Below are 11316 nucleotides of genomic sequence, written 5' to 3'. Positions count from 1 at the left end.
TCTATAAACAACCTTAAATTTATATCTGTGTCAAAAAAAAAAAGAAACAATACATTATCAACCACATGAACTTCAGAGTTTTACGTGGTTGGTTGAAATTGACAATAAAAACTTAATTGAAATTACTTTAAAAATTAGATGATGTAATTGAATTAAAAAAAATAAGACTTAATTGAATAAAAAAAACTAATTTAACGCTAATTCAGCAACAAAAATAAAAGGGTTATTAGATAGTAACATGCAGAATTCTTTTACAGAAACCAATATTTTGAGGCTGTGTAAGTGTAATTAGTTTTTTTTCTTCTAATCTCAATCAAAATTATTAGAAAAATTTCGGAAAAAAAAATTCCACTACATCATTTTTAATATATTTCCACGGCCATATCATACAATTTTAAGATTTTTGTCATTTGAGAATTTGAATTGTATGATGTTAAAAATTTGTTAAATCACCTGGCTTATAAATAAATGTAATCAATAACTGTTAAACTGTTACACAATATAAGATTTCTGACTACGGTTTACAATAAATAAATGACCAGTTCAACTTGGGCTTTTATTTTCTTATATAAAAAGGGAAAATCAGTCATAAAATGTCCACCAAACTGCTAGCCTGCTAGCACATGTATTTATTATATCTTTATTATTAAAACTATGCAACATAAAAAAAATAAAGAATTGTATTATTCATACAATTTATTATAATACTATCTTTTCTCTATCCATACATTTCCATCATATACATTATGTTATCCCATATTGCTTTTCTTTCTTTCTTTATTGAAAAAAAAAACTATAAATATACAATACAAATTTAACTTCTCAAAAAATATTTTACAATTATGCAACATATGTATCTTTGTAATTTCTTTATATATATATATATATATATATATATATATATATATATATATATATATATATATATATATGTGTGTGTGTGTGTGTGTGTGTAAAGTCAATAAAATCAGGCATATATAAAATAATAGTGAGAACTGTTTAATATATGACTAATTTGTGGATGAAAACTAATATTGACACAAGGATGATAATGACAGTTACTCCGTTCCAGGCTGGGAAAGCAAGACACGCTAATATAAAGGGAAAAACTTTTTTCCGCAAATGAGAACATTTTTTTTTTTTTGGTTGAATTATGGATAACATTTCTATCATTTATTAGATAAATTTTTCAAATGACTTTGAGACTTACTTTAAAGTATACAGCTTTTTGAATTCAGATTAGATCTTAAAGTTACATTAAAAATACTCCCTTCGTTAATACTTCAAAATATCAATGATTAAGGTTTATATATGTATATACTAAGAATAATAAATATATTATTTATTGGAATGATTTTACTAAAATATTCTTAGTTTCTTATCCTTAAATGTATTATTTGTAACTATTGAATTAATGATGATGGTTGAAAAATTGATTGACACAATAACTAAAAAAAGCATTAGATTGATATAGTTTATTCGGGACAAATTAATTTAGAATATAAGTTCTCATATCTTATTAAAAATAGAAAACATTTGTTAATGTGATTTTTTTTATGTTAGAACATTAGTAATTTTTGAATGAAAGAAATACTAATTAATGTGCTTTTTAAAGTCAATATTTATATGTTTAGTCTCACTTAAATATAGTTTGTTTGATTTCGCATTGAAAGACTTACCTCATTTGTGTGAAAACTAAAAATAACAAATGTAAAACTTTTGCATAAATGAACCATTGCAAGTGAGTTGGGTGTGAATTTGGTTATGTATTGACGTAGAATTAAACATTCACTAAAAATTAATTTTAAGTCCAAAATTAGATTGAATTTAAAATAACTTCGTGAAACTTTTTAGTTAGATAAAAAAAATTATATTAATAACCTATTTGTCAGCTAAGATGCACATTTGGTTCCCATGTTAAGATAAATGTCACTCTGTTAACGTGTTAAGTTTCACATTTTGAATGTATTCTTAAAAAATTAATAGTTACTGCTTTTATATTTCAAACGTGATTATTTTATTCTTATTATATTTTCAAACATAAAAAGAATGCTAATATCGATTATGATTTTATCGTTTTTTATTCACGTTTTTGGGCTCTAGACACATAGATCTAAGCACATTGGGATTTACTATTTGTTTTTAGAATATAAAAGATCTGAACATAAAATATTTTAGTTCACAAGTTCAATCAAAACAATCGCATAAAATTAATTTCCCGCGTACTTAGTTTCCTGTTTCAGACCAAAGGACGCGCGTCCATTCCGAAGCAAATAAAAATACGCTCATTATTTGGACGAGAAATTCACGAGAGACATGCGTAACAAACACATAACCAAACACATGTTTCCTTCAAAATTAATTTTATAAACTTTAATTGAAATACACACTTATATATAAACACTAGTCAACTACTTTACTCACAGACACACGATCTAAATAAACTATGATTGCGAAAAGATTCACCTTTCTTTTTATTTGATTTGATATGCAAAGATTTCTCAAACTTTGGTGGGCAAAGAATTAGAAAGAGTGATCAAACCATTAGACTAAAGTTTGTCTGAGAAAGATGAACTTCCAAAGTGTGGGTTAGTTTAGAGAGGACAATCACACCTTCCAACAACCAACACATTTGTCAATCAAAATGTTATAACAAATCATGCATGTAAACTAACATCTTTCCATTGTTTGGCATTAGTTAAGAATTTAACATATGTTGTTTGGCCTTTAGATTGTCACTAAAGGAGTTGAAGGTATCAAGAGCTTGTAGAGCAATGAACTCAATCCAACAACCATAGATTTTGCTACAAATCAGAAGAACAATCTTTCCTCCTTATGTTTTATAAAGTTGGACAGAAACAACTATATGCTGTGAAAATCAAAGGAAGGGAGGTCATGGTGCTGACGAGGAGCAACAGTCGAAGAAGCTAGAGATGAATGGAGTCGGCACTGAGTGTAGAACACTTGCACAAGTTTTAGGTTAACAAAGATGGATGGTTTTAGTTTTGCACAAAAAAGGGGCAATTTTGTCATTTAACGTAAATTTGATATTGTTATTTAATTTCATTTTATTAAAGGGGGCCAAATAATGAAAAATAAGACTTAAATACATTTTTAGTTTTTATAATTTAATATTTTTTATTTTTTATTATTGTAATTTTTTTTTTGTTTTACTCCTTTAAATTGTGTTTTTTTTTCTCCTTTAAATTAATTTAGATAGTGCTTTGAAATATAATAAAAAATTATTTAAATTCCTTAAAGGACAAAAAAACAACCATAATTTGTAATGATTAAGTCATTTTTTTTTCAAGGGATAAAAGCAAAAATATATTAGATTGCAAGAAAAAAAAATGTATTTAAATCATAAAATTAAGATATAAAAGAAAATTAATAATTGAAAAAAAAAATACTGGAAATTTTACAGTTATAAATTCTGACCATTTTCATGTGTACCAAGAAAAAAAAAACGTATTTTTAATCTTAAATAATGTTCCTAGTAATTACATTTTTGATGGCTAAAAAGGCTAGTCTATAGTCTCTTGTTTCGTCGCTGACTTCTCTCTCAGCTCAGATTTGGTTTGGTAGTTCTCTTGGAACTTTTCTATTATTTTTTCTCTCTCCATTCTCCATTCTCCATTCTCCTCTTTGCTTACTAATAATAATCCCCCCTTCCATATCATCCATCAATATCCATATATTTTCATAATTTTTCTTTCAATTCCCCAAAACACATTAATAAAAGGAAATCAAATCAAAGCAAAGACAACACGCATTCTTTTCTTCCCCAATTTCCAATCCCCAATTCTTCTGCCCTAGATTTTGTCCCTTTTTTTATTGCACTCCACCCACCCACCGTGCATCGGTCGCTGGTTCCTGAATTTCCCTTGTGGTTAGGTTTCCTCGATGGAGTCAGAGGATGATATGCACGACGCCAACGACATCGAGTCCCTCGACGACGATTTCTACAGTGGCGAGACCGAGGACGCTCCTTTGGACTACTACAGCGACGACGACGCCGACGATTACTTCGACGACGCCGAGAGGATCGAGTCTCGCCGCCCTGAGGTCCTTCTCTCTCTCTCTCTCTCTCTCGATTTACTTACGAGGCGGCATGCACCAAAGTAGAGAAATTTCAAGCCAATCAAATCAATTTATTTAGTCTTTGAGATTGGATAATGCCAAGTTTCTGAAATTGTTGTGATTTTCAGGAATTAAGGTGTCAATTGATTGTTGCTCCTAATTCCATGACTAATTAGGGAAATTACGAGTGCCAGTTGAGTTTTTAGGGACACTAATTCAGTGTATTACTTGTTTAGTTATGGTGTGACAAAAATGTATGCTCAACTTATCTTCTTAGCACCAATCATTTCTTTATATATATTGAGAGAAGAGGAGGTTGGTTTCAAATTTCAATGGTTAAATATTTCATTATTCCCAAGGTTCATTTTAGTCATATTCATGAAAATTCGGATTTCCCCCCCTTGGTTTTGCATGGATTGGATTGAATGTGCGTTCTACAGTTTTTCAGTTCAAAAAACCGTGTTGTTGCCGGGTGCTCCATTTTTTGGTTTCTGCGATCATACATCAGTTTTTCACTAATTTTCTTATGCCTGTTTCGATTTCAGCAAAATTTTACCATATTGAAGGAATCCGATATCCGACTAAGACAGGAAGATGACGTCGCTAGAGTAGCAACGGTTCTTTCCATATCAAGGGTTTCTGCAAGCTTACTACTCCGTCACCACAATTGGTAAATTCAATTTTTTAAACCTTCTTGCATACATTTTGTCCCTTTTTTTTTGTATCTGTGTGATGCTGATCTTACCTTATTCAGTGTTTCCAAACGTTCATTTCTTGTGCTGCATTTGTATGATATGTAAGATGTAAGATTTTCACTGCATTGTAAGCTCATGAGAGGAGTTGGTGTTGCAGGAGCGTCAGTAGAGTGCATGATACATGGTTTGCTGATGAAGAACGAGTTCGAAAAGCAGTTGGCTTGTTGGAGAAGCCAATTGTCCAGCATCCTAATGCTAGAGAGGTGAGATATGGATTGTGGGGTTTTAATACTATGAAGCACATACACTTCTTCTGTTTGAAGAGTCACAGTATTCGACATAAGGCCAATACTGACAAGTTACAACTGTCTGACACTTTCATTAGGCATCCAGTTAAAAGTTAATTTTCGTTGATTCACACACTTGAGCCAACACCTTTGTATGGATGGACACACTAATTTTATTAATAAGAATGTTCCTTTTAAACTTTTAGAAAATTCAGCTTAAAATATAATAGAAAATATTAAAAAATAATGACATAGTTTTTCCTTGGTGGGGCTCACTATCATAAAAAATGTAAAACCTAACAAGTAGGTTTTTGAGAAGGCAAATTTACCTCTTTTGAAAAGAGATTTCATCTTGTTTTGGGTTTTTTGGTAAAGAAACCAAGTGTTTACGTTGTATAATGAATAAATGATGTCTCTAAATATTTGTCTTTGAGGCTCATTATCATAGGGAAAAGGTAATTATACAAGAATATACAAATGTTCATTATCAATTTAGATCTTCTATTAGTTCCTCTTGCTCATATTTCGTTTGAGTTTTTATGTCTTTCACGTTTGTGTTGTTCCAGTGTCCTATATTTTGGACATTAGCCATGTTGGGGTGTGTCATGTCTAGTGGCTGTGGTAGAGCCTGAGCTTCACAGGTTTATTTTCTCCTCTTGCTTGGGCTCTATTTGTATTTAATCATTTTTCTTCTTTTTCATGTGGCCAGCTTACTTGCGGTATCTGTTTTGAAAATTATCCTCGTGCTAGGATTGAAATGGCTTCCTGTGGGCATCCCTATTGTATCTCATGCTGGGAAGGTATGTCTTTTGTGTTATTACTCTGACCTTTTATGATCTCAGATACAGATATAATCTGGCATCTGGTGATAAAAATGCATATTGGTTTCAGTTGCAATTTTCCTGTATTTTTTTTTGTTTGCAGAAGAGGAAGGGGGGTTGGGGGGGGGGGGGGTGTGACAGCTTAGGTGACTTGCTGCATGCATTGTTTAATGTCCTTTCCTTCTTTTTTTCCCTTTTGCTGTCGTATCATGTTCTCCTGTCCTTTTGACATGCTAGGCTATATCAGCACATCCATTAATGATGGTCCGGGATGTTTGATGCTGAGATGTCCTGATCCCACTTGTGGTGCTGCTATTGGTCAAGATATGATTAATCTTTTAGTGTCTGATGAAGATAAGCAGAAATATGCACGTTACCTTCTTAGATCTTATATTGAAGACAATAAGAAGGTGTGTCCTAGATATGGAATTATGATGTTGATAATGTAGTGAAGGATATTTACTTTTCTTCATACTGCCAACTAAATCCATTTGACTATATGTTTCCCATGTTTCATTTTCATTACATAATCATAATTCTGTGCTTGTTGAATTAAGTGTTTGACATATTTATCAATCCTTCCCAACCAAACAGGGATTTAAGAGGCTGTTTATTTTGGTATTTTTATAAGCGAAAAATCGTTTTTTATTTTGAAAAAAACATTTTAAATTCTTTAGCTAGTTTGTTTAAGCTTTTGAAAAAAATCCGAATCTGAAAAAAATATATCAAATTTCTGATTATTTTTAGAAGTTATTTAAAGTAGCTTCTCAAAAAAGTTGTAATTATAACTAGCTGTTAAAATAGAGAGTGCATTAATAGTTGTGACCAAATTTAAAAAAAAAAAAACTGTTGTTTTTCATAAAATCTCTGAAAAGAATAACTTTTTATTATAAATTCTTAAAATCAGTTTTTTTAAAATCTTAAAGAAACGAAACCCTAAATTTATAATTATGTGATTAATGGTTCACCATATGTCTATATCTCATGATAATAACCAGATATATTTTTTCTTGATCATTATTAATATTTATGTATCATTGTCTGACTGTCATAATAATTTATTTTTTTACTTTATTTTGTTCAGTCCAAGTGGTGTCCTGCTCCAGGTTGTGAATATGCAGTTACTTTTGATGCTGGTAGTGCTGGAAATTATGATGTCTCTTGCTTCTGTTCATATGGCTTTTGTTGGAATGTAAGTTGTGTATGGATTTTTTAGATTGTTACGGTTTTGCATTTTAGAGTCTTGTTTGTTTTGCCAACTGATGTGTATTTGAATCTACAGTGCACTGAGGAGGCTCATCGCCCAGTGGACTGTGGCACTGTGGCAAAGTGGATTTTGAAGAACAGTGCTGAGTCTGAAAACATGAATTGGTAGAGATTTCTGAATGAGTATTGCTCACACTAATGTCTAAAATGGACACTTTTAATGAAGAGTATTTGAGGGGTGAAAATTGAAAAATTCTCCCAAATTTAATGCTTAAGTCTGGTTAAATGTTCTCTAAAGGGTGTGTGTCCCCTTTGATTGAAGAAATGAGAGAAATAGTACACACAGAATGTGTTTTACTTAATCTTTGAATTTCTTTGCAAATTATCCGGAACAATTCATAATGTGTGGACTATTGGAATAGGGATTGTATGAGTAATGATTAATGTACCCCCGGGATTCTTCACCCATCACATGTGGTTAACCATGCGTGTAACTATAAATATGGTTAACTTTGTCTCATAAGTTAACAGTAAAAGTTATATTGTTTTTTTACTTTTGGCACTAATGGTTAAAAGTAAATATGGTTGACTTCAGAGCCTCATCTTACTGTTAATATGATGACTTTCAGGATACTTGCTAACTCAAAGCCATGTCCCAAGTGTAAGCGACCAATTGAAAAAAATCAAGGGTGCATGCACATGACATGCACTCCGCCCTGTAAATTTGAATTTTGCTGGTATGTATTTTCTTTTCTTTTTCACTCCTTCATAATTTTTAACAAAATCATGACGCATGCTTTGTCTTTTCATCTCTAGGAAATTTAGGATAATAATCTGGAGCCTTTTGGGTACCTGAGACTTGACAGCCTGAGCTTACTGTTGATTGAATTAATTTTAGGATCATTGCCAAATCAAAGCCAATATTTTTTTTCTTCTTTTTTATTTCATTATCATTCTTGTAGACGGTTGCAATAGGAAAACAGTGGCAGTGGTGTTTTTCTTTACTAGGGAGGAAATATAAATTCCTTTTTTTTTTTTGGGGGGGGGGGGGGGGGTGGGGGTACCTTGTTTTCAAATAGTCTTAGCTTATATGAATTTAAAATATTTTATCTACATAGGCTATGTGTTGGTGCATGGTCAGACCATGGTGAAAGGACTGGTGGTTTTTATGCTTGCAATCGTTATGAAGCAGCTAAACAAGAAGGAGTGGTAAGGGACATACAAATACTCAGCTTCTCCCAGTCAGGTTTCTGGCTGTAGTTAGCTCACTGTTCTGTCCACATCTACTTGGATAATGGTATTAGCTTATGAGCTAAATTTTGTTGCTTGTAGTATGATGATACTGAAAGAAGAAGGGAAATGGCAAAGAATTCGCTGGAGAGATACACACATTATTATGAGCGGTGGGCCAGCAATCAATCTGTATGCACCAGTTGATTCTGTAGTCTTGTTTTAGGAATTTGTCTTCTGCAATTTCTGAATTTATGCTTGTATTTCTACCATCTTGAGAGCTAAATAACTATTTCTAAGTATATTTTTTCAGTACATGATACTTGTTGGTCATAATCTTCATGTTATACTTGTTGGTCATAATCTTCATGTTATGTTCATGTTTGATGGCGATTTAATTTGGAAAAAAAATCCATTGGTGTACATTCATCTTTTAGGTTTATTGGTCTATTAGAGTTTCTGATCAAATGATCTAAAGTACGATCTTTACTGTTCTCTTTCTCCTAATAAAAAGTTAATTTTCAGCATTAGATAGATCATAGATGGGTTTTTGCATTATCTATACTAATATGAAAAAGTAGCTCCCGTTTTTACAATTTTACTTGGCAAAAACTATGAGAAAAGTTGGTCCTTGACAGTGTTGTGCCTGAACTAATGAGGAATGTTTTAATATGCTTCATATTTTTATTATTTTTTCCATGTGGAAGACTGCTAACTGGCTAATTTTAGTGGTTTATGCTTTATATTTTAATGGATATTGATTTATTAGTGATTCTCTACTTTAAGTTGTGTTCTATAACATTATTTCATCTGGGTACATGCATTTAAACCAGAGAATATCTTTTATGGTTTTACTATATATTGATATAGCAGTGCAATATCCTTTTTCTTTTCTACAGTCAAGGCAAAAAGCTCTTGCAGATCTACAGCAGATGCAAACTGTTCATGTAAGTTACATGAACATTTGTCATGTTCAGCCATCTCTTCTATTTTCTTAATATTTTTCTAGCTTGTATATAACTTTTGGCAACTGAAAAAGCATTGTTTGCACTTGTAGTATCTATTTTTCAAACATGTTTCTGTGTTTTCATGAAGATGCACTTTCTAACATAGTATAGTTTATTTTTCCATGTCATAAGTCAAAAAAATATTTTCTTTGTATTTTTTTATTCTTGCTCAATGTTTTGTTTATTCTCCTTATTTGCTCACTAATCCTCACTTTCTCTTTTTATTTTTTGGGTGCAGATTGAGAAGCTTAGTGACATACAGTGTCAGCCTGAGTCTCAGCTTAAGTTCATAACTGAAGCCTGGCTACAAGTAAATTATTGTTTTGTTAATGCTTTGTTCAGTTTGCTTTGTAATGAATTATGAAGCTTTAACATATATTTTTTATTATAATAAGAGTAGAGCAGTTCTTCTCCCCCTGGGGGGCAGTTTCAATGCTGTTGCTATTCATTTAACATTTCATTTAGAGTAAATTACACTAACCACCCATGGTTTTTGTGTAATTACACAGACACCCCCTGCTTTTTTAACCATTACAGTCACCTCCCTTGTAAGTGGTGTTAGTGTAACATATGAGGGGTGTCAGTGTAATGTTTTCAAACATAAGGGTGCGAATGTAATTTTTTCTGTCTTTCTCCTAAAGCTGGCGATTTTGTGAGAAATTTCTTTAGTGCCAGCAATCTTATTGCGTTTTTCTTTGCTATTATATAGCTGTAGGGAATTTCAATGACAGCAGCCACAATTGCATAAAATTCATTTCAGGGTGAAATAGATGGCTTCCTAACAAGTCTTTCATGTTTTCAGATAATTGAGTGTAGAAGAGTGCTGAAATGGACATATGCATATGGGTTTTATTTGCCGGAGCATGAGCATGCAAAAAAACAGTTCTTTGAGTACTTACAAGGTTTATTTTTCAACTTGAATATAATTATAAATTTTTTTGGTGATTCCTCTGTAAATAATACTCAACTATAATTTATTTTCAGGTGAAGCAGAATCTGGTCTGGAGAGACTTCATCAATGTGCGGAAAAGGAACTACAGCCGTTCCTAAGTGCTGATGATCCATCTAGAGAATTCAATGACTTTCGTACAAAGCTAGCTGGATTGACTAGGTATATATTACTCTTTTTTAAGCATTTGCCTTGAACTCTGGTTTTTGTTGATTTAATCATGATTTTTTTTTTTTGGATTGGAGTTATGCTTTAGATTCATTTTCTGGTACATATGTTTTGGCAGTGTGACTAGAAACTACTTTGAGAATTTAGTAAGGGCATTAGAGAATGGTCTATCTGATGTGGGAAGTAATGGAGCTGCCTTCAGCAAAGCAACGAGCTCAAAAAATGCTGCTGGTAGCAGTAAGGGTAGAGCTGGAAGAGGAAAGGGAACTTTTCGAACTAGCTTGTCCAGCAAATTGAATGATGATAGTCATTGGTATTGTGAGCATTGTACCTATGCAAATGTCAAATCTGCCTCCACATGCCAGATGTGCTATCAACAACGTCGATGAAAACTTGGTTCTCCATTTGAAGCACTTGTCTCCTGCCCAAGGCCTCTGCACCAAAAGCTGAGATGGAGACATTCCTGTATGTTTATATATATTTATGCACTATGCAGTCTCCAATTTTGTGATGCTAAATACAGCAGGATGAAAGGAGTAAGGCATGGAAGAAAGGTTGCTCTCCATGCGCTCCTATTCAATACAAAACCCAATTTGATGTATATAGTGTTCTATCTCTTTATGTATGAGGTTTTCTGCTACAGGCATTTGTAACTCAATATCATAACACAACAGATGTTGGAGAATGGAGATGAACACAAATGTGCTTGTTTGTGACAACTCTTTCAGTTGGTCTCTTGGCAGCTTCCAAGAGGGTTAGTCGTGTATAATAAGCTCAGGATTTGATTACATTCTAAAAAATGACAAGGGACTGCAATAAATATTACTACACTGTATCACTTGAAATTTATGGCACCTATGTGAATTTTTGTGG

General features: G+C 32.2%; 1 protein-coding gene across 1 annotated transcript; it reads left to right on the top strand.

Moving 5' to 3' along the window:
• Positions 1-3797: 3797 nt before the first annotated feature.
• Positions 3798-11316, top strand: LOC114376039 (probable E3 ubiquitin-protein ligase ARI7). The gene is made up of 15 exons (XM_028333945.1): positions 3798-4065; positions 4626-4750; positions 4933-5038; positions 5772-5862; positions 6121-6293; positions 6968-7075; positions 7166-7254; positions 7719-7826; positions 8208-8298; positions 8422-8511; positions 9219-9266; positions 9565-9636; positions 10129-10228; positions 10311-10437; positions 10562-11316. Exons 1-15 carry the CDS (start codon positions 3904-3906, stop codon positions 10830-10832), a joined length of 1761 nt encoding a protein of 586 aa, XP_028189746.1. The 5' UTR covers positions 3798-3903; the 3' UTR covers positions 10833-11316.

The sequence above is a fragment of the Glycine soja genome, chromosome 11 (assembly GCF_004193775.1).
Source record: "Glycine soja cultivar W05 chromosome 11, ASM419377v2, whole genome shotgun sequence".
Taxonomy (NCBI): Eukaryota; Viridiplantae; Streptophyta; class Magnoliopsida; order Fabales; family Fabaceae; genus Glycine; species Glycine soja.
Note: the sequence above shows the minus strand (reverse complement) of the source record. Positions and strands in the feature narration are given on the sequence as shown.